The sequence below is a fragment of the Cyprinodon tularosa genome, unplaced genomic scaffold, assembly GCF_016077235.1.
Source record: "Cyprinodon tularosa strain WSP-4 unplaced genomic scaffold, ASM1607723v1 ctg84, whole genome shotgun sequence".
Lineage (NCBI taxonomy): Eukaryota > Metazoa > Chordata > Actinopteri > Cyprinodontiformes > Cyprinodontidae > Cyprinodon > Cyprinodon tularosa.
In genome coordinates, this window is record NW_024039607.1 from 1590190 (window position 1) to 1615133 (window position 24944).

A 24944-nucleotide genomic window follows, 5' to 3' on the forward strand; every position below is an offset into this window, starting at 1 on the left:
AAATTCTCGCTATCACCCTCTGCAATCAAAGATTTTGTCATAACACCGGCAGCACTGGAAATCCCTACTGAAATGGGAGAATAAGAAATCTGGACTCAATGTGGTTTTAAGGGTCCCACTCGCTGAGGATGTGATATCAGACGGACGGGCTATGTTGCAATGCAGTGTAACCGGAACCCCAACCGTGAGGTGTAATTTGATCCATAAGACTATCTACAAAGAAATATTACAGTGCTTCAAGCAAAGGGATGACATTCAAAAAACCTGGGCTTAACTAATACATGTGCAATGTCATTGATTACAGTAATGCTATGATTTATGCCCACTTGAGGTCCTGACAAAGTGTTAAGAAGATAGCAGTGCAGTTTTTCCCAAAGTCAGGTTTATGAAATAAAAAAAAATGTTATTGAATATAAGACAAAAAAATTCATAAACACAAAAAATGCTTGGAATATATTACTGTATATGTGCAATGGCATTAGCAATAAAATAGCTGTACTGAGAATTTCGAATGAAAAAAGTACATGTACAATAGAATAGAATAAAGGAAAAAATAACTGTCCTGGTTGAAATGGCACAAAATTATGAAAATAAGCCAGCCCCCCTTTTTTTCTTTAACCAGCTAGTTTAATCTATATAATCATTATTTCATTTCATTTCTTGCCAACAAAATATCTCATCTTCATCACTGCCAACTGTAACCAGCTGTGCATCATAAAAAGCTCATATAGGGGGAATAGAAAGGTATTTCAACAATTCATTTTTTATTATAGTCTTTAGGACAAAGTTACAATATCAACATTTAAAACGGACAATTTCAACACAACCATTTTAAAATTGATTTGACAAGACGGTTTCCTTTTTTTTAATACAATTTTCTACAATATATTTCAATCTCAATAACAAAAACTGGCATTTTTTAAAGAATATTTCTGGAAAACAAAGCATTTTTTGCATCCATTTTTATATCAAACTGCACATTGGGCTGACATACCATATAGCTTCAAATAAGAATCCATTAAAACCCACATACGCAGATAATTATCCGCAGGAAGCAAATACTAATAATATAATGGTCAGCTTTAAGGTTAAGTTAAGTCAAGTTACAGTGATTAAAAAAAAGTATTTTCTTATGAAACACATTCATATCTCTCACTGCATTCCAACACAAACCAAACATCAATTGGGGGGGTTTCTCACAGGGATGGCGCTTGGCACTCCTGGGCCCTGAACAGGAGGTGGAGGTCGTTGAGGGGCAGCATTATCTTCTTGGTTCCAATAATCAAGTTCTCCATACCTGAAACTGATGGAACATATATTGGGATTATATTAATGCTATAAATTCTGAAAAAAAAATTGTTATAAGGACATGATGTGATCGCCCAGTGTCCTGGGATACATAACATTCGATGTCATCCCCAAATATACCATAAACTAAATTCAATTACACTGCATAATATCTGGGATCAAGGCCTCAAGTAATTAACGTAAACCTGCTGATTTGCTCATATATTTTAGCCATTTTGGCTTGTATAGTTGCTTGTGATGACATTTGTTGTGAATTGCTAATCTTATAATAACTACACTTGATTAAATATAAGCACATTAATGCACAGAAAATACAGATGCAAAGATATTAAAAATAATAAAATGCATACCCTGAAATTGGAGCAGATGTCACTGATGGGTTTGGAGGCTGAAATGAAAAGAGATATGCAATAAACAAATTGGAGGATAAAAAAAAAATAGGAAAAAAAAGTCAGATGCTACAACTTTCACATGTTGTGATTACTTGGAAATAATAGATTTACCCTTGGGGGTGGAACTTGTCCTGGAGTTCGAATTGTCACATCTGTTGGAACGTTGCCATTTGTTGGTGCTTGTGTATTGCCATTTCCTTTATCGCGTGATCTTTCAATGACAAAAGAAAATATTTTCTTTGTAATGTTAAGACGCCATATATTTGCCTCGTAAAAGTTTGACTTTCCTTTAATATACCGTACCTTTGTTTTCGTTTTAAACAGATGTTTAGGGAATCCCTTTTAAAGATGTAGAGCAGCAACAGAATGGCGGCAACAAGAAGAGGGACAATCAACAGGAAGAAGATCAACAGCCCATTCCTGAGGGAATAATCTAAAGCAGAGAGATTCACATGTAAAAAAAATAAATAAATATATAAAAGAAAGGAGCATTAGTCGAGAATTAAAGGCAGTATTTGATATTAAAAAAATGATTTTATGTCTGACGACATGGCTACTGTTTCAGGTTTTCAAACGGAAAAGATAGACTATGATGCAAAAGAAATAAATGCATCATGCAACAAATGTGACCCTGCTGAAGATAATATTTGTCAACAATTTCTGTTAATCCAGACTAACAGTCTTGTTTAGAATTTTCAGCCAGACTTATGGTGGGGAATAGTTGTCATACTATTGGCCGTTAAAGGCACACCATGTACTTTGTGACCTTAAAGGAATAGTACACCCAAAACATGATTAGCCTTCATTTTCTACTCACCCCCATGCTGAACAACACTCTGGAGTACTTTTTTGATATCTCAAATGCATCTGGAGATCTGGGAGGCTTCTTGCTGTCTGCTGACATTCAAATAATGGAGGTCTATTGTGCCCGAGGCAGAAAGGTCCATAAAAGTCCACAAAATCGTGTCAATATTCCTACTTACTGCTCGTCCAATGTATTCCAAGTGTCCTGAGTGGGTAGCATCCAGAATTTACTCGAAACGAAGTCATTTAGAATGTTTTTAGAGCATAAACAGTAGTGTATAGGATTTCCTGAAAGCACGCACATGCGCGTTCACGAAGCTACGGAAGCCGGCAGACCAAACTAGCGCATTCAGCTCGGCAAAGAACTCATGCTCTTCCTCAACACTGAAGTCCTCAGACATTTTTCTTTCGTTGTTTCTTTCTTTGCACAGGTAAACAGCACATTTCTTCTTCTACGCTTGCATTATTGGCAGAGCAGACGCTGAATGCGCACTTTCATCTGGTTTGGTGTGCCGGCTTCCGTAGCGTCGTGAACGCGCATGTGCGCGCTTTCAGGAAATCCTATACACTACTGTTTATGCTCTAAAAACATTCTAAATGACTTCGTTTCGAGTAAATTCTGGATGCTACCCACTCAGGACACTTGGAATACATTGGACGAGCAGTATGGAGGAATATTGACACGTTTTTGTGGACTTTTATGGACCTTTCTGTCTCGGTCACCATAGACCTCCATTATTTGAATGTCAGCAGACAGCAAGAAGCCTCCCAGATCTCCAGATGCATTTGAGATATCAAAAAAGTACTCCAGAGTGTTGTTCAGCATGGGGGTGAGTAGAAAATGAAGGCTAATCATGTTTTGGGTGTACTATTCCTTTAAGAGTTGACTCCTTTTAGTTATTTTAAATGATTCCTCAGGGCAATATACAGCTCTTGACACTATCAATAATATGAGCGTGGCTCCCCTCTTGAAATAATGCCTATGTAAGATGGGAGAACATGCACCGTCGTTGGTCAGGTCATGTGGCCTGGAAGAATGCATCGCTTTACGGCCATAGGCTCTTGTATCGCCACGGAGCTAAGGATTTTACTCTACTATTTTTTCACCTGCTCGACTACTGATAATGGCTTAGGCAAGGAAAAAGTTTAAACCTTATGAGGAGGCTAAAAATAGAAAACGTCAAAGGGATTGTACGTGAGGAAAAACAAGGTCTTGGAAAAGAGTTTGTTCATTGGAGCAGGCTGAAAGAAGAAGCCGGATGTAAAACAGATTCTCTTTTCTCAACTTTATTATTAGACTGATAAGTTAACACTTTACTCCTAGTATACAGTCATATCTTTGTTATCGTTTTTGACGTTTAGTGGAAGCAAAATATGGGTAGGAAAAGCTAGCAGGCTAAAAACAAAAGCTACTAGGGGCTCTCGACTTCCTGTGGAGGATCATGAGAGCCCACCTGCCGCCGCCTAACCTCACCACCTTCTACAGAAGCACCATAGAGAGCATTCTGACCAGCTGTCTCACTGTGTGGTGTGGAAATTGCAGCGCCCCAGACTGGGAGAAGGTGAGAAGAATGGTGAGAGCAGCAGAGAGGGTCATCGGGGCTCCTTTTCCCTCCAGCGCTGTATGTCCTGAGCCCGTAACATCATCAGCGACCCCTCACACCCCCACCATGGACTGTTCTCCCTGCTGTCCTCTGGGAAGAGGCTTTGCAGCATCCGCACCCAATCAGCTCGAAGTATTGTACTAAACGTCCCTCCTATTCATGCACAGACTGAACGGCAGCCATCCCAGATTGATAACATAGAATTCGACTCAGATCGACGCATATCAAGCTGGCTACTGCCAGGTTAATGATTTTGTTGAACATTAATGGAACAAATTATGTTAATACTTAAAGATGTTTCCTTATCTTTGTATAATATCTGAGAAACATTCCTCCTCAGATTATGACCGGGGATAAAAATGATGATCAAACAGTGTACATGGAGAGCCTAAGGACCACATAGGTTTTATGCCAGCTATGAACAGGAAATCTGTAGAACACCAATGTCCACCTTTGTGTGGGAATGTGCTAATCTAATAAGACCCTGTTCTGAAAATCAACATCATTCATGAGAAATGTATAGCTGCCCCATGGACATTTTAAATTCCCTGATATTACATGGGGTAGATGCGTTTCAGCTGCGATACTGGTGGAAGGTAAAAAAAAAAGTGACATTTCTCCAAATGTAGCTGTAGTTTTTAACCCTTATACAGTTGAGTGTTTCTGCTGGACAATGATTAAAAACATATGCTCACTTATTAGAAGAGGCAGTGTAACATTAAAGTTATGCAATGACCTTCCCAAAGTTTTCCCAACAAAAAATTTGAAGGCTATACCCAAGAGCTGGATTGACTCAGAGGAAACATACCAAATTAAATTAACTCAACCAGTGGCAAGATAAGTAGGAAAACAACAGGAGGAATTATGTTAGAAAGTTGCAGATGGCAACAAAAGCCTTTGCTTTCTCTCCAACTTGGTAAGGCCAACTTCGCTAACTTTGGCAAATATACCAAATTCAAACATGTATGCAATGTTTGCTTTATTTTCAAGTCAATAATCCAGCCAGCTGTTAAATACCAATAGGCATTTTGGCTTTATAAGCTTTCAGACTATCTCCTGTCAATGAGGGTGGGTTGTGTATAAAATATATGCATTAGTTGTGAAAGGAAAAATCTGGAAGCCTGTCAGTTCAGGAAAGGTGCTGAAAAAAGTATTTGAATGGCAATAACACAGATTTTCTCTGTGTATCGTTTAAGTTCACAGGCATTTAAATTAGAATGATCCATACTAATCAGAGGGGAGGAGCCAGAGAGCTAAGATAAGCGTTCTGTACTCAATATGGTGATCGTAAGGTAGAATGCTTTATGATGTCACACTTCTAAAACACATCTATTTTTAAAAGTACCTATCATAGCTGGACCACTGTCAATGCTGCCTCCTCGCCCTGATGTCTCACAAGTGGGTGGAGCCCAACCATTGTCGCAGTGGCAGTGCCCCTGGTCATTACACTTCTGTGGAAAGAAATGACCCAATGAACAATATAGTTTTTCAATATTGGCTGATAATAGAGTCCATTAAAAATAAAAGTCTTGTTTTACTCCTCGTCCGTTGCAGGTGGTCTGAGAATCACACTTGAGGTTCGGCACAAGAGCTGATGCGTTCACACACTTGAAGTCTATGCAGGTCTGTAGAAGAAGACCAACAATATTCAGTTTAACTTGATCAACTATATAATCTTACTGTAAACAATCCTTTCTTTTAACAGAACATACTTTCCAAAACTGGCATAAACTCACCTTTCCTTTGTCACAAGGACTGCCAGGATTAACATAAGCTGGATCAAGTACGTCGCTTCCAAGGTTGAAGTCTGCATTAACACATCGGGATCCTTGAACTATCTGGATACTAATTTGGGCACCAACTGGGTGATTTTCCAAATTCACATTAGTGCACTGCACCTTTCCGCATTTGGCATTCCTGCAAAGGGGACACTTCCTCAAGTTAGTGCAAGGCTCAAAAAATGTGTTGAAATGGAAACACTTATTTTTTATTTAGAAGATCCTGTGGCTTACCTGAACCTTAGGAAACTTTGTAAAATACTATAACTATTAACTTAACCATGTTTAAATGAAGATAGTGTCTGATAACTATAAAGGAGCACAACATGGTTAGATGGAAGGAGAAGGTAAATGGCTTTCAGCAGTCTGTAGTTTGATACCCCTAAAGCAAACCCAGTTTTCATTAGTATTCTCCTGTCTAGTCTGTAAGGGTCATGGCTCTGATTTAAGTGTCTCTGTGTATTAGTTGATAACATTTACCGGAAAGATATTTACAATTCAGTAAATTAGAATGCAGGTAAAAAGTAATTACATTTTTACTAATGTCAGTAATTAAAAATGCGTCATCTCATTATTTATATTAAGTCATTCACCTAATATGGAAGTAGGACTTTTGAGATTACCACTGAATTTCTGAAGAGGTGAGGTTGTTTGCAGCAAAATGTCCTACAATGAACTGTGGCACCTCCAGCCCTCAAAACTTCATCTGTGCAGCCAATCAATGAGGGCTGTTGTACCCAGAAGTAAATATTTATTTATTTTTTGAAAGTCAACTGTATTGTTTTCAGTAAAATTATTGCTTTTATTCTGCAGAACTCCAGATGTTTGATGGATGCCTTACTTTTGAGAAAGTAATCATTTTGACGAAAAACATGTAGCTATGACCTTTTAGTATTTTAAAATATGTTTTGGCCAATTCATAGAAATGTCACGATTCCTGTCAGAGCAGCAGCAACAGGAGAAGAACAAATGGGCTTATATCTTTGGAATCAGTGCTTTAATGGTCAATAAAACTATATTGTCTGAGAAGAGTCTACTGTACTGTCAAACAGTTGACAAGACACTAGAATCTGTGATACATGCACATTGAACCTTCTTGAACAGCAATGCAGTATTATTCACTACTTACTTTATAAAAATTTTATTTTTCTTTATGCATTGTATGCATGCATACATGCATGCATACATACATACATGTTCTTGCCTAATCTTTGTCGAACACCTGCTTACATCTTTTTTTTTTTTTTGTCCGAAAAAAGGAAGCAAGGTAAAATCAAAAATACTGATCTGGGTGAGTCACCTTGCATTCATTTCATCCAAACAATACATAGATCTGATTTAAATAAAACTTTAACATAATTTCGTATTTAAAATTTTTACTATACATTACCTAATTTAGGCAGTTATAAATCAACAAGCAACCATTTGGTGAATTGTTTGCTTTTATTTTTATGCACTGTATGTCAGTGTTGATCCTAAAGAGATCTGTCAGCAATCATTGCTTTTACCACTTAAGGACACTGAAGTAAGGTTTGTCATATTGTATTTGCTCTTGTCCAGAAATAAACTTAACTTCAAATAACTTTTGCTACATTTTCAAAAATGGTTACCAGGATCGATTTTTATTTATTTATTTTTTGTATCGGTTTTACATTCAAAATATTTGTATTACGACATTCTTATAATGTTATAATCCTCAGTTGTACATTTCAGATTTTAATCTGCTATTTATGAAATAGATCATATTCATAATATGAATTTGGTCTATTTAAGTATATATAACCGATAAATATGCATCTGACAGTTATAAACTTAAAGCACTTACTCTGAAGTACACTTGATGTAATCTCCATTGTTCTTGATTCCACAGTTTCCAAACACATTTCCCTTCATATTTTCATATTCGAAGCAAATATCATCTGCTTTTTTTGCACCTGTTATAAAAAAAAAAAATTAGTAAATTTTACTTGCAAGAGAAAAAATTCAGTTATTTGAAAAGTGACCAATATATTCTGAAAGATCTCCATTAGTTGCATGTCTAAATGTTATTCAAATGATCTTCTAAAGTAGATAATTGACCAAAAAGGGATCAATTACAAGCAATGATCTTACCCAAACAAATATTTTTTCAAAAATTGCAACACAATGTACCTGATCCAAACAAATGTAAACACTGGAAATCATAGGTCTGGCAGCGTCCCTCGTAGCAATAGGCGGCATTGTTTTTGCAGGGCATTCCATCCATGATATAGAAGTCATCAGGGCAAAAACCCGTTTTGCCATTACAATACTCAGGAAGATCACAGACGTCAGCGGACGTTCTGCATGGAGTTCCAGCCACTTTGAGCTAGAGAGCACCGAAGACATGAAAGTAAAATGAATCACTTATCTTTAGTGCAGAATTAGGTGCTGAAATTTTAGATGAAGATAAAATTCCAGTTTGCAGACCTGACACTTTTCACAGCAATCTCCATGAGCACAATAGGAACCATGTGTTAGTTTACAGGTGGCAGCATCACAGCACTCGTTCTTACATTCCTTTAATAAAATAAAATTAAAAAAACAGCTTATTACACACTGGAAAACTAAAGGATGTGATTGTACTTCTACAATACATGTTAATTATAAAATGGGCATAGACTGCAAGTAAACCAAGTAAAAGATTATCCACACTAAGGTTCTTCTCCAGTGTCATTTTCATAGACAGCAGCTGACAATGTCATTTTTAGACAAAAATAGCCCCTACAAAGATTCTGAGGCCAAATAAACTGATTGTTGTTGTTTTTTTGTTTTTTTTTAAGATTTCTTAAAAAAAAAAAAAAAAAACTGAGTAACAATTAAAGAAGTATTCCCAATTTTTCTTAAGTAGTTTTGGCAAATAAGAAGCTATCTAAAACTTTAAATTATATGTATGTTTATGTTAAACTGGCTTTTTAAGAGTTATTTTAAAGATGCAAGGCCTGGATCACCAATTACCTGAAGAAACTGCTTAACAAGAAAAAAAATAGCATTCAGTAAGGGAGGGAATTATACTAGTGTAGACAAAACAGCTTAAGTCAAGATTAAAGAAAAAAAAACTAAGGCATTATAAAGACACTGATTTATCATACTTCAGCCAGGTTTACAATGTCAGATACTCTGGAGGACAACTGGAGGTGTCAACAATTGCTACGATCAGAATTTATGTGACAGAAAGGCCATAGATTCAGAGACTCAAACAACCTGCAGAAATACCCAGTTAACCCAGAAGTGGATAGGAAATGGAAAAGCAACCAAGTACTGGGAGCTGTTTGAACACTGTATGTGGATACAACCATTTTAACTTGAATGTAAACAAAACAGAACGTAACTGTACATATCAAATGAAACAGGAAGAGACTGAGCAGACTTTGCTTCTAGAAAAATAAATAAAAATATGTTCTCTATCATTTACAGTGAAAGCATGCATAGTATGTTCAAATATCTTTTGAAAAGTGCTTATTTTTCTGCAATCATCTGTTTAACAAGGTATTTTATGTTCGAGGGACTCTTCACAGAACTAAGAAAATGAAAAACTAACCTGTGCTTCTGCTTTACAAGAGTGCATAACAGATCCATCCTGCCAGAAGCCCTGATCATCTAGAAACTACTCTAAAGAATCTTGGTAGGAAGAAAAACTTTTCATTTGTTTAAAGTTTTTTTTCTTTTATTGGGGTTATATATGTTTTTTAAAGATCATATACGGAAATATCAATTTTTAAATATATTTAACTAAATTTAAGTATTTCTTTTTAAAGGCCTCCCTTTTGACTGGAACAAAGCCAATTTAAAACGCCTAATTTTAGCATGAGGACTAATTGATTGTTAACTTAGTCCTTTGAAAATAGTGTATTTTCTATCCTGCAGAATTTCTTGTCATACTATTATGATGAAATCATGCCACAAGCCTGAGAACATGCTGGAAAAATGGCTTTCTAAACTATGCACCATTGAGCATGCCATCCTTCATTATAACACAACTCATGCAGTCATTTATTTATATTATTATTGTTTAAATGTATTTATTAATGTTTATTAATGCACTTTAAAAACTGAGATTGTCAAGAGCTGTTCTAAACTAAATTTCTTTTTGTTTACATTCATGTACACAAAATGACAAAATAAATCTGTCTATTCTAATCTAATGATACTGATGTATGTATTGATTAATGCCATCATAAAAATGATACAAAATGGGGTTTTTTGTCACTAACTTAGAACACTAAGCCAATCACAGCAAAATCAGCCATTTTTTTTTTCTTTTTTGTGAATTCCATAATACTATTCATTCAACCCACACAATCAACACAGGCTGATACCCGTGATATTTTTCACTGAAGCCAGAGAAGAGGCAAGATGTGAACCACAAGAAGTGCAAGAATAAATTACTTCAAGTGTGGCTATGATCAATTCACCTTCAAATTCTTCTACAACCAATCCATATGTCAAGGAGTGGCGACTATTGCTTCCATCAGACTCCTCCATGCAACAACTGGAATGTGTATGAGCTTCAGATAAGATTGAACGGGTTTAAAATGTTTATCTCAGTATGTTGATGAAGATTCTCAGTCAGTTATTCCGTAAAAGTAAAAAAAAAAAAAAACACTGGACTTTGTTTCCAAGATTTGAAGACGTTTCGCCACCTCTCCAGGAAGCTTTCTCAATTCATTTGAATTGAGAAATGTCTTCAAATCTTGGAAACCAAGTCCAGTGGATTTTTATTTTTTTTTTACTTTTATGGCATTATCTCAGTATGGGAACTGTGTTCTTTTTATATACTGTAACCCCTGAAGATTTCTCCAAGATCATAGAAAATACTGCCCATGATCTGGCTGTAGCGTATACAGTGTCTTAGACTAAAGGGAAGGGGGAATAACTTTAACCAATAAACATTTAAATCAATATAGTTTATTTCAGTGACAATGTCTATTAAAAGTCAACACAAAAGAAAAACAGTTACCACCAACACTGCAAAAACAATCCAGAAATAAGTAAAAAATGGCTTAAATTAAGTATATTTAGCCTTAATTTGAGCAGGTAAATAAGATGATTTGCCAATGGAATGAGTATTTTCACTCTTAAAATAAGATAGTTAGATAATATTTACTTGAAATAAGACGATAAAATAGTTTTTTCTTATTTTAAAAGGAAATTGTCTTGTTCCATTGGCAAAGTGTCTTACTTACCTCCTCAAATCAAGGAAAAACACACTTATTTTAAGAAAAAATAACTTATTGAGATTTCTATTTTTTGCAGTGAACAAAGTTTTTATGGAAGCATCAGTACCATTCAAAAGTGTACACTTCTTGTTATAGGTTACTCTCAATTCTGTGAGTTTTGAAGTCTAGAAGTCAACAAAGAACAAAGTAATGTATAAAAAAACTTTACACTTCCTTACCCCTGGTTTCCCACAGTCACACTCCTCTCCTGTGTCCAGGCGGCCGTTACCACATTCAGCGATACCAACCACCTCTGATGGCAACGGTTGATTTCTAAGACACACGCCTCCCCCACGGAGAATCAGTGCCTCAAAGTCCCGCATGCTGCATTCACTGAATTCAACAGAATCTCTACAAAATAAGGAGTTGCATGAAGAGAATATAGTTAAACATTTCTATCAAAAGCTTTTAAATTACAGGTGCTGGTCATTTAACTAGAATATCATAAAAATGGTTGATATATTTCAGTATTCCATTCAAGAAGTTAAGCTTGTATATTATAATTATTATACATAGCACACAGGCTGATATATCCATACTTTATTTTTTAATTATAACTGACAACTAATACAAAAAAACTAATTCAGTGTCTCAGAAAATGTCAATATTGGGACAAGGTCCAGTAGTGAAGACATATGGTGCCACACTCTGATCAGTTAGTTAACTCACACCACCTGCAAATACCTTAAATGGTCTAAGAGTTATTCTGTAGGTTAGACCAGTGTTTCCCAACTTTTTTTGAATCGTGTACCCCTTTTTGTCTTACCATGAGTACCCCCGCTTCAATCACAAGTATTGATGGTGGTCCAAAAGTGGAACATAGATTGTCATAGTGAATATAAAATAAAAACTATTTTACTTTTAACTTGAGCATTTTATTCTCACTTTATTCTTTCTATCTCAGAATCAAATTAAAAAACAACAAAGATGTTGCCTTGAAGTTAGTTAAGGAATTAAAGGAAGTTAAGGAATCGAAATATATACAAAATAAAATTATATTATAACCCTGTATTTATAAAACTGGAGCTCCCTCATAATCACATTTAAACTTGATGAATTGGGTAAAAAATTACAGAAAAAAAATTATAGTCAGACTGACTTAGTTTTACTTTGTTTTCATCAAGACAGCTGAGCTGCTTTGATGAGCTCTGATAGCTCAGCGTGAAAATCAGCTGATCCCAGGCTGTTCTCTACTGTATATCCAGTCTGTTCCTCTGCTTGGTTTTGATGTGTGCCAAAGCTAAAGAGGAACTCAAACATATAAGAAAAACTTTGTTTAAGTTGATAAAAGCTTGTTTAATTTTTCAATTGGGTCCTCAGAAAGCAAAACAGAGCCCAGCCCTATTTTATCTTTCTACCTAAGAAATAAAATATTTTGATGTACCCCTTGCAATGCAGTCATGGACCACTAGGGGTACACGTACCCCCATTTTGGAAACACTGGGTTAGACAATCATGGAGAAGAGGGCTAAAGACAAAATTTTCTTTCTGATGAAGGTACAATTTGCCTTTCTGTTGGAAATCAAGGTCAAGTCTGGAGGATGAGAGGAGAGGCACAGAATCTGTGTTGCTTTAGGTCCGGTTTCCAGTCAGTGGTTTGGGGACCACACTATCTGCTGGTGTTTGTCCATTGGGTTTTTTGAGGACCAAGGTTAACACAGCCGTCTACCAGGAAGGCCCTTATGCTCCCTGCTGATCACCAACTTTATAGGAATGCAGATTTCATTTTCCAACTGGACTTTGCATCTGCACACAGTGCTAAAGCTACCAGTACTTGGTTTAAGGACCATGGTATCCCTGTTCTTCATCGGCCAGCAAACACCCCTGACTTTAACCCCATAGAAAATCTATGGAGTATTGTGAAGAGGATGATGCGATACGTTGCATTGCTGCAGTAATCCTGGCAAAAGGAGCCCCAACAAAGCATTGAGTGCTGTACATACTCATACTTCAAATCGTCATACTTTGTTGGCCCAAAGTAATTCCAGTAGTTCTTTTTTTGTTATTGGTTCTAATATTCTAATCTTCTGGGATGCAGATTTTGGCATTTTCCATTAGTTGTCAGTTCTAATTATTTAAATTAAAAGAAATAAAACACTAATATATATATATATATATATGGCACATATATACACACACACACACACACATATAGACATATATACATACACAGACATATATATATATATATATATATATATATATATATGTCTGTGTATATATATATATATGTGTCTGTGTATATATGTCTATATGTGTGTGTGTATATATGTCTATATGTGTGTGTGTATATATGTCTATATGTGTGTGTGTATATATATATATATATATATATATATATATATATATATATATATATATATATATATATATATACACACACACACATATAGAGTTAGAAAAAAAAAAACACTTGATTCAGTCTCCCATAGTTAGATATTTTACCCGGCACCCCCTGCCATGATGCAGCTCTTTCCATCACAACAGCCAGTACGGTCATGATTCATGCCCAGATTATGGCCCATCTCATGGGCCACAATAACAGAAGCGTAGTTCAAGTTGTCTGCGCTGAACTGCAAAAATAAAGCCAGCGTTGGAAGTATTAACCTTCTACACAGGTTGAAAAAATTACCATTTTTAATTACTTTGAGAAACAGTTTTAGTAACAAAAGGTGGCAATTTTTTTTTCCTAAGATCACCACACAATAAATCTAAATTATCTATTTCTTTACCCAATCCTATAATTAGGTTTACACTTAAAATAATAATAATAATTTCATACATATGTGACCTTATCTAACCAAAACTTAGACAACATATCAGAATAAGCAGCATATTAATGAACAGAGGTTAATAATAAAACACATTTTTTTGGAGTCACATGATGTAACCGCAAATAAAATAAAAATTTGCTACAAAATGCCTAGAAAATAAACATCCAAGCTATGACAGTAAAAATAAAGTCATTATTAGAATAACTGTATCAGCTTTTGCATCAAAATACGGAGTCTCTGTTTATAACTAGTTTGTAAAGCCTTTTTCTGCACTTTCCCTGCTCCTTTTCCCTTCTAACAGAACAATATTTTTACTTTTTGCAACAGCTCAAAATACACACAGTCATTATTAAGAACCAAAAGCATCTAAAGAATGTGAAAGCCAAAAGAAAGAAGGCTTGTCATGGAACAGTAAGGCAGCATTCCTGTCAGACCAGTTTCACTGGTGTGTTATGTAGAGCCTGTCAGCAACAGGAGAGCCTCTCTTGAATAAATCATACTCTATCAGATTCCCTGCAAAAGCTCATGGTGTCAAAGCATTACTGGTCTTCAAGGTTAAAACAGAACGTACCACGTTAATTCCTCCAGAGCTTGCAGCAGAGCAGACAGTGCCAACAAATGCCATACCCAAAACAGCACCGTAGGCCTTCTCCCGACCACTGACGGGAAAAAAAAACATAAATACATAAAAATCTTCTCTAACAACTTAAGCATATCAGTAAAAACAATAATTATTGTATTTGCTAGACAAAATAAAAGACAAACATTACTTACATAATAAGCTGACCAATGTCATGCCTGATTTTTGGTAATAAAGTACTCTTCCTCCACTTAACAAACTCTCCCAGCACCCCTCCGGGAGAGCCTTCCACACTGAAAGGATTGCTTTCCTTAAAAATTTCCAGGCCCACAAGCACAACTCGGATATTCAGCGGTTTGTAGTACTAAAAAAGAAAAAAAGGTTAACATCAGCAATGATACTACAGCAAAAATACTGAATAAAGCATAATAAAAAGATAAAAAGGTCTAAAATCTCACCCCATCCAGTAGGTTCGCCATTTGCACCATCTCCTCTCGGACTGCTGTTTCATTTCCTTTCTTGTATTTATACTGTTCGAAAAGTAACATAATAACTAAAATAAAACTGTTTTATTAACCATGAAATTAGTATCCATAACACTAAAAAGAAACTGTTTAAAGACAAATTTTTTTTGTAAAGATGTATCAAATCTCCCTGAAATAGTCACGATTAAGATTAAATCTCTCACATCTATGTTAAGCAGATGCAGAGTGAGAATATTCTGATTAAGCTGTCTAAACAGAAGTTCAGTTTCTTGCCAATTAAAAAAAAAAATAAAATAAATAACATTCAAAAAACCTCTCATTTCCCTTTAAATGTATTTACTAGTCTTACAGAGAAACAAACCCTCAGTACTCAGTACATTTTTTAAATGATTCACGTCTTGTTAAAACCAAAAATGTAATTATTCAGAATTTTTATACCTCATATCTGAGAATCGAAGTAAATTAATACAGCTATTAGTATTTCTCATCAGATTAAAATCTGACAGGTGTGGTGTGCCTTTGTGTGTTGCAGCTTTTCGAATAAACCAGATTTGCACATCTAAACACTGACATCATTTGCCATTCTTTGTAAAATAGCTCAGAATCCGTAACTTTGGGAAGGAAATGTGAGTGAAAATCAATCATTAAGACTTGTCACATATTCTCCTTTAGTTTTAACTCAACTTTGATTAGGTCATCTAAGGTATTACTTACACTTTGACATAAACCACATCATTGTAACCCTAACTTTATGTTTGGGGTTACAGTCCTAGACTTGTGAACCTCAGGGTTTTAAGTCTCTTAGAGCCTTAAACAGACTTTCCGTCCAGACAACAAATCCCATAATGCTTTGCGAGGAGAGCTCTCATAAAGCATTCCAGGATATATCTGCCTTTTCTGAGGCCTTTTCTTTTCTTCTCATACACTTTATAGACACTTTTTCTCTTGTGAATCTCGGCCATTTTCAAAGAACCACGGTGAGAAAGGTAAGCTTCAATGACTTGCTGAAACTGTCGCTCGCCACAGATATGAAAAGTGCGCATGCGCAGAAAAAGATAGCTAATGGGAAAAGCAGGTAGGACGGCCTTACGTATCACCAGAATGACTGACAATTAGGAGGGCAACTTATTTTTATGATCCACTCGGAAATAAAAGATCATCCTCCATAGCTTTAATTAGTCATTTTACCAGGTAGGATTTTGCTCTAACTTGAGTAATTTCTTGGATGACTACTTTTTACATTTACTTGAGTGAAAAATGTTTGACTAGTTCTATTCTTACTCGTCTAATTTTTTGGGGGCACTCTACCAACCTCTATTTAAAACCGACTGGGCAACAAGCTCAGTTATTACTGATGCATGAAATAAAACCCGACCAACTGATAAAACCAGTATCACAGCTGGAGAAAACTAGATTTGTAGGTCTGTGAATTTAAAGAGTTTTAACCCCATGTAGGTGATAATTAAGGACAGTAGTCCTCCATTGATATTGTTAAAGACTAAATTATTCTCTATTGTTCACAGGACAGCTGTTCCCTCACTTCCTGTTCCTCCTGAACTCTAATCTAACAAGTTCCGCAATGACTTTGCTGATTTTTTTTTTCTCCATCTAAATTCTGACAATAATTTGTAAAGTATCTCCTTGTACCTCTGGTTGCCTGGTTATGTGCACAACCCTTTACCTGTCCCTTTACCTTTTCTTCTTTTCTTCTCATAGACTTCGTAGACACTTTTTCTCTAATGACACTCGCCTATTTTTAAAAAACTGTGGTGAGAAAGGTGAGCTTGACTGGATAAAAGTGTGTATAAAAAAGATAGCTACCTATGGGGATGAGCACATAGGACATAAACATATCACAAGAATGATTGACAGTTAGGAGGACCACTTATTTTGATGATCCACCCAGAAAAAGAACATCCTTTACTATATCTTAAATGATTTTTAATATAATAATAATTATCATTAATAAAGATTACAGTCATTACGTCATTCAAAGACTGTAATCACCTTAGTTATGCATTTCTAATACAGACTTCATTTCATGATTTAGCTATTTTACAACAATATTATATACCACAATATTGATTTTTGAGTTGGATAAGTCCACAGTTTCTTGAATCTTTTCTTTTCTGGTTTAAGCTCCAGTTTAAAGCAGATAAGATCCAAGTAATAGTTTGCCGCTTCAAAGTTAGATTACATTAATCATACCTATACCAGCGCTTTTTAAAGAAAAAATGAATCACTTCCCCAGCACTCCTTAAATCACCATGCTTTGAATTTCAGATGTCAGATTTATATTTACATATTTGAAAACCATGCAGACTTTCTTTTAACTTCACAATATTTAGTACTTTTCTGTCACCTAAAATCTCAAATAACACACAATATTTTTTGTTGCAAAAACAAACAATGAGAAGTTCCTGCAGAATTAAGACTTTTGAAAAGTCCAGTATTTCACCTTCACTATGATACCTTTTGATTAATAAATTGATTTAAACCTACTTAAGGATTTCTTTCAGCAAGTTATGCAATGTAGAAACCCTTGGTGACACCTATATAAAAAAAAGTTAATCAATAGTCAGAATGCATTTTACGATGCAGAAAAACCATAAATACTCACCCTGAGGTTATCGACGACCAGCACCAACTCTACATAACTGGTTTGAGGTAACGCTCGTTTTCTCTGTTGAAACAAAAATTTGTAAAACAAAAAGGATATAGACAGAAAGAAATCTATTTACACTTTTAACAATTTCCCACTGGATTTAGAAAGCAATGATCCTGACCCTTAGTAGAGAAGCCATGGATTGACCAGGCTCAAAGGCTTCATAACTGGGCGTTGATGATTCCTCATCAATGACCCCACAGGTGACCGGCTCAGAATCAGAGTCCTTCAGGCTGTAGAGAACGTGCTCATTGGATTTGGAAGACGGAACAGGCTCGAGTCCAAATGTCTCATTTTTGAGGAGGATCACACCCCTGCAGATTTATTGGGCACAGCAGGATACATAAACGTTTGAATTGGTTTCATTGATGTAAAATGGCTCAACAGTGATGTAAAAAAGGGTTGCTTTAGATAAACTACTGATTAGGAGAGGATGATATTACAAAAACAAGAAAATGTGACATTGAGAATTATTGTGAGAACAATATTAACAACAATAATCCCACATATTCCTGATAGCTTTGCATGAATCCTAATAGCATGATTTTTAATATGTTTGAACAGTGTTGGAAAAGTCTAAACTAAACCTTAATAAAACTCAGAGGGGCTGCAAAAATCAATCATACACAGCAATGCATTACATTACTGCTTTGGTCTGACACCGACATTTTGTTATCTGGTTTAGCATTTTTAATAAATAAAGTCACATAACATTCCAGAGGTTTGCTGTTGTAATGTTTAAACCTTTAAAAAAGGTATAATAAGTTTCTCACTATATAGATTTTAACCATATAGTTTTGCATTTTTGATATTTCAATGCACTATAAAGTCCTACAAATGTTCTTACAACTTAGTCTTTATCAGTAGTATTCCAAGTTGTGGTTCAAAAGTTTGTCTTTGGATGTTGACTGCTTTTGAACAGTTTTTTTGTTTATTTTATTTGATAACAACAGCATTATGTGCAAATTCCTCCTAAGACTAAGAAAAGGGACTGATGAAGCACAATAGATGAAGAGTTCAGTCTTTAAACGACTACAGAAAATGAGCTCAATCTGAAGGTACGGCTTTAGGATATAGGAGGAAAAAAATCTGCAAATTTCCGATACTGGGTGTGAAAGAATTAATCTATTCCCATATATAAAAGAAATTAGTATATACATTCAGATGAGGTTCATTTTTCAGATTAAAGCACATTCTGAAAATAAAATCTTTGCTGTAAAATTTAACAAACTTTTCATCAAGCTCGCATTTCTGTATCAAACATGATTAGCAATTGGTTTGGTGTAAAAATCTAATCTTAAATGCCAAGGTTTTTATTAGCTGTAGGCCCAAAAATCCATCATATTTAGGCTTGAAAACATTATATTTTGTGTTTAATCTATTTAACGCGTTTCACTCTGTGAAATGAGTTACTGGAATAAATTAGCTTTGGACAATAACAAGCTCATTTATTAAACATGGCATAAGGTTTTGAAGAACAATGTTCCAAACAAAAAACAAGAAGCAACCTGAGCCCATTGCATGTGCTGAGCGCAACCACTGAATCTTCATATCCTTCCACACTTCCATGGTAGTAGCAGTGCACCTGAAAACAGCGAAGCGAAAACAAGTTAACGCAGAATCTTAACGCAGCCCTTAAAGAGATAAATGAGCAATCAGCAAACTTACTTGTTTTGGATACGAGGTATTGTAGTTCCCTCTGGCATCCCGTGAATACTGGACAAAATTTGGATGTAAAAAGTCTCTGAAAAGTATTCATGAACAATAATAAGTGACTTTTAATTCATTAGAATATCATCCAAACACAACTTAATAAAGAAATAAACCTAAAAAGTTGATTGTGTTTAGTTATTTGTTTTGATAACAATATCATTCTGCCTCACCGCTGGTCAAAACCTACATTTCAGTGTCTTCCTATATTAAATGTTACCTATTATTAAAACAGGAATGTTAGCACAGGGTAAGAAGCTGATATTCACACAGGCAATGTTTGCCAGTTTATAATTTAAAAAGAAGGAGCTCAAAGTTCAGTTCACACGGATGAAAATGAACTAGCTCACATTCGCAGTTCACTTTTTCCACAATTGAACTAAGTTCAAAAACCTATTATTGAACTAGTTCAATTACATCTGGTAAGTTAAGCCACAATCCTACACAATAGAATCTCATATTTCACCCTTTAAATGTGTGATCATAAAATATAGAAAGAAATACAAAATACTCAATGCAGTCAGGGTATATTGTATGTTCAGTGATGCATGTTATTTAGCCAAATTACACAGAACTTCAGAAACATAAAGGAACATTTAGGTTCTGCTGAAAAGATCCAAAAAAATTATTTCTTATGTTCCTCAATCAGTAGCTGATATTTCACAAGATAGCTCGGATGTTTTAACTAAGGCATGCCGAAAGTCGGTCCGCGAAGGCCGCTGTCCTGCAGGTTTTAGAGGTTTCCCTGCTTTAGCACAGCAGAGTCTGATGATTACAGCTCAGCAAAAGCTGTTAATCAGCTATCAATGAAAATAAGTTGTGCTGGAGCAGGAAAACCTCTAAATCTTGCAGAACAGTGGCCCTCCTACAGGAACGACTTTGGGCATGGCTGCTTTAACTCGATGTGTAGCTTAAAATTTTAAGTTTGCACAAAAACGTGAGTTTTTCCTTTGTCTTCCTTTGTTAGTTCATAAAACTCTGCCAAGCACCCTGCAGACCTGGCATCAGAAATACCAGTAGATGAGTCTGAATGGCACAGACTAGTACTACAGTAGACAAAACGGTCTGTCATGCTGTTTGCCGAAATAAGTGCGGTAGAACCTGATGTTATCCAATGAAAAATGTTATCAACTGAACGCAAACGTGAGTTGTGTGTGTCACTCATTCTCAAAGTGAACTTCGCTCTCTTTCATTACTTCAAAACTGATCCATTCAGTTCACCGTTCACTATAAATATGAACGTATTCATTGAACGCATTCATGCACAACACTGCACACAGGGCTGCATTAATTGATATTTATAGAAAGTTGGATCAAAGAAAAAAATTCCGAAGGGTGCAGAAGCAACAGCAAAAAAAAAAAAAAAAAAAACACTTATTTGAGAGGTTTGTAGAGCTAAATTTTTAAAGAAACTGGAGATTCTCAGGCTGGGCCATGGAATGGAATTTGTTCCTCCTTTTAATTCATAGTGCACCTTCTGCAGCGAGAGCGGAGCCTTTTTTTTTATACTTTTGTTTGTTTTTCTACGGTTTAATCCAGACTAGATCTATAATAAATAAATAATGTATAAAAAAAAAAAAAAACAGCTACAGACTGAAACAGAGGCTACATACAAACTCATAGCACATCCCATAAAGAATTAAAAATAAAAATAATATACAATACCAAAAACAGCAAGATGAACACCAACTTATTGCACACTTTCCGTTTCTCCACGTACAGATCTATTTAATAGATGGAGATCAGTATAAAGGAGTATTTAAAGTGGTTCAGTTTGGTTTTTGGGAATCTGAACCTTCAGAAGGCAAGAGCTAATATTCCTTATGAAGGAATAGATGGACTGAAGGCAGAGCTTTTTTTTAGGCCATAGCCATCTAAATATATTAAATCATTAATGACACATTAAACAAACCTTTACTTCCTTATAATGTTGGTGATGAAAAGCTCATACCTGTTCTTTTCCAGATGAAGAATATGTCCTCTGTTGTTGATCTTTAGTGTGTATGATACTTTGTCTCCATATGTCTAAAATTGTAAAACAAAACAAATGTTACATCATGAAATAAATAATTAAAATAAACATATGACATCAGGTATCTACCTGTTTGGTTTGGGATGTCCTATTAACACTTCTTGTCCACCTGTTATTGATCAACTGTGGTTTCACAATGGAGAACTTGGACAGTTTGGATGTAAACTCACTGAGATCTTCTGCAGGTGAAGCACAGAGACATTGGAAACACTTTGAATAGCAAATACTAACCAGTTCTTAAGGAAGGAATCCCTAAGCAAAGACAAACCCGGAACAAAATGAATTAGGCAACATTTAGTCAATATCTTACAGAAAATCGACACGATAATCTTTCCATTTACACAGTTTCACAAGCTGAACAGTCAATAAAACCAAAACAGAAATAAAAGAGCGATATACACCGATCAGAAATAGAGCGAGTTCTAATTTTCGGATTAAAAAAAGAGAAAAACTGTGTGCGTATTTCTTACCTTTGTTTTCTATCCGAGAAACACAGAGGTGGAAGATAAAAGCGATGAAGATAAAATTCCTCAGCATCTTTATGGTAGAATATTGTTAAATGTCACCGGTGATAAAACCTGGATGTAAGGAACACGTCGGACGCTGTTCCTCCCTGAGCTCAGGTGAGGAGATAGGCGTGTCCAGGTGAGCTTATTCTGGAAAAAGTAAAAGCAACATTAACACACAGATCACTATGTTATCGGGAATACAGTTCAAGCTTCATCACGACTATTTATAAGGCGGACATTTCTTCAGTCTTTGAGAGTTGTTTTAATCACCTAAGGGTGCACATCATTTTTAACCAGCACGGCAACCGCTGCCACAAGGGGGCGCACGCAGCACGCTTTAACTGACCATGTTTTATACCCCGGAAGCCTCAGTGACTTAACTATTTGGAATCCAGGACAACACCTTATTATCTTAGTAACATTTTGATGGCAAAAATAAAAGTCAGTCTAATAACAAGAAACGCCAACTTGCCTGAATATATTAAGAAAAAATAACTAAAATAAGTGCTTCATAGAGGGAAACAAATTTTATTTGGTACAATACAACCTTAGGGGCATTAATGCCGATACTGGTACTTACATTTTTTTAGTTTATAAACCTATATATAATTTTTAACTAGTCTTATTGACTTTTTAACTTTACTTTTTAACTTTTAAATTAGCTTTTTACCTTTTTTGACTTTTTAATTTACTTTTTCCTTGACTTTTTAACTTTTTAGTTAGCTTTTTACCTTTTTCTTTACTTTTTAACTTTTTAAGAAACTTTTTCCTTGACTTTTTAATTAGCTTTTTAGCTTTTTTTTACTTTTTAACTTTTTGATTAACTTTTTCCTTGACTTTTTTACTTTTTTTTTTTTTTTAGCTTTTTACCTTTTTTAAAATATTTAATTAACTTTTTTCCTTGAATTCTAATTAACTTTTTACCTTTTTTTTCTTGACTTTTTAACTTTTTAATTAACTTTTTACCTTTTTCTCTTGAGTTATGAACTATTCACCTTTTTTTTCATCATAATTTGCAGTAAGTAATAAATCATTCAAGGACTCATCTTATTGGTCAAATGCCAAAACAAGAAGTACAGCCATGTAGCAGTATTTTTGCTGAATGGCTGGATATAGATCTTGTGCTTCTAGATCTCACTGAGAGACAGAGTGGACTCCATTTGTAAGGGGTATGCAAGTGATCAGAAATGGTAACTTGCCCTATAAAGGGCTAGGGGTGAGAAACATTAATCTTTAAAAATAACTCACTCAAAACTCTATGATGTTATTCAATGTTTTATATTTCATCAGCAAAGCTTCTATATGTTCTTGCAATACTCTACATATTTAATAGCTTCATTGTGATTACAGCTGAATGGCAAAAACATAATACAAAGAATAATCCCCCTGTTTGTTCATTATTAAAAAATACAATATTGTTTAAGTCCATATTTATCTTGATAACATTTTAGGATCCATTTGCAAATTGCTGAAAAAATTATCAAATCGGACAACATAGATTTTCAATTGCATTGTTCCAATTCTCTTGGGACATTGTTTAAAAACAAACGAATGCAAATTTAGAAATGCATAAAATACATAGCACAGACTTTGCATAGGTAGCCCTGATGTTGAAAAAAAGTCTTTCTCTTTTTCCCGAACAAATATGCAATTGTTAATGTCCCACCTCCAGCTCGAACTATAAAAACTCCCATTGATCATTTGCATGTTTTGTAAATCTGAGATTATGTAAAACTTTACCCATAAAGGATGTCATGAACAGCGACAGTTGTTACCGGATTGCTCCACTAGGTGGCAGCAAATGTCTGAAAACAGAGATGCGTTACACTTAAGGTTGAGAAATATAAAGCGTAGTATCAGCTAGGTTTTATACTTATATGGAATGTAATTACATTATTTATTTTCTTGCCACTGTTTTTTTGTACTTCAAGGTTTATTTATAGTTTTTATAACTATCTGAAATCAAATGCTCCAATAGTAAATTTAAGAGCCATGAGGAAAAATTGTTTAATTTCAGATTTCTGAACACAGCAGCAGATCTGTGCTTCTGTAATAAGGATGAACATCATTATATATTTATTTTAAAAACACTTTTTAAATATGTGTAATAATGTAAGCTGGTTGATAAAAGTATATTGTGAGATTATGTGCTGAGTTCATAAATTGAAAGCAATGATTTTCTTGTTATGCAACTTGTTAATCTGTAAGATGAGGCAGGTTTCGGTTATTTGTTAAGCACAGGAATGTCTGTTAACTACTCACTTTTGTAATTGAAACCATCACCATAGGTATACAAAGCAGGTTATGCAACTTGCATTGTTTTAACAGTATCAAAACCCTTTCATGTAAAGTCTGTCGAAACTTTGTTATAGAATGTGAAGACACACTAAAAGCATGTTTCAGGACTTTGGTACTGTTGTTAGACAAGATGCATTAGGACCTGAAAACTGTTATTCTGTTATGCATATTTTAGAAACAACTTGAAGGATGCTGTTATAGGCTTAGGCTGCTGGAGGACATTGGACCTTTTTCAATCATTCTGTTTCATTCTATCTCGATTTTTCCATTCTGTAGAATTTATTAGTTCAAGCTCTAACATTATGCTCTCTCTGCCTTTTATCATATAGTTAATCTGGTCTGTTGCTGTTTGGCTGTGATACCATCCTGAAGAGGGCTGTCGGCTGTGCTGCTGGATGTTGGAGCTTGGCTTGTTTTTTTAGTGTAGTCCTGTTTCTCTGACAGTGACTAATTGTATGTGCTCGCTTTCATCCTCTGACATGGGAACTAGCTGGGAGCTTGTCTGCCTGGCTGTGTGTTTCCTGGAAGGGGTTGCCAGTGGAGCTGGTTGAAAGTTGACTATTTTCTTTGCTTCTTTTTCTTTGTACACTGCTTTCTTCTTGAACCCCACTCAGCCTCAGCAGATGGCCGCTCACACTGAGCCTGGTTCTGCTGCAGGTTTCTTCATATTTAAAGGGAGTTTTTCCTCTCCACTGTTGCTACGAGCATGCTTGGTGTGAGGGATTGCCTTCAAGTCAATGAGTGGATGCAATCAAGTTTAGTTTAAAG

At 35.2% G+C, this 24944-nt stretch overlaps 1 protein-coding gene across 1 annotated transcript; it reads right to left on the bottom strand.

Moving 5' to 3' along the window:
- Nucleotides 1-745: 745 nt before the first annotated feature.
- Nucleotides 746-22161, bottom strand: zgc:174164 (uncharacterized protein LOC570656 homolog). Its single transcript, XM_038272819.1, has 22 exons — nt 21840-22161; nt 21439-21548; nt 21289-21362; nt 19296-19371; nt 19136-19212; nt 17749-17941; nt 17583-17645; nt 14936-15007; nt 14672-14841; nt 14469-14556; nt 13569-13696; nt 11303-11474; nt 8335-8424; nt 8038-8233; nt 7712-7820; nt 5845-6025; nt 5647-5733; nt 5454-5559; nt 2004-2133; nt 1812-1911; nt 1659-1696; nt 746-1303 (listed from the first exon to the last, which is right to left on the bottom strand). The coding sequence occupies exons 1-22, from the start codon at nt 21904-21906 to the stop codon at nt 1180-1182; spliced, it is 2451 nt and encodes an 816-aa protein (XP_038128747.1). The 5' UTR covers nt 21907-22161; the 3' UTR covers nt 746-1179.
- Nucleotides 22162-24944: the final 2783 nt, after the last annotated feature.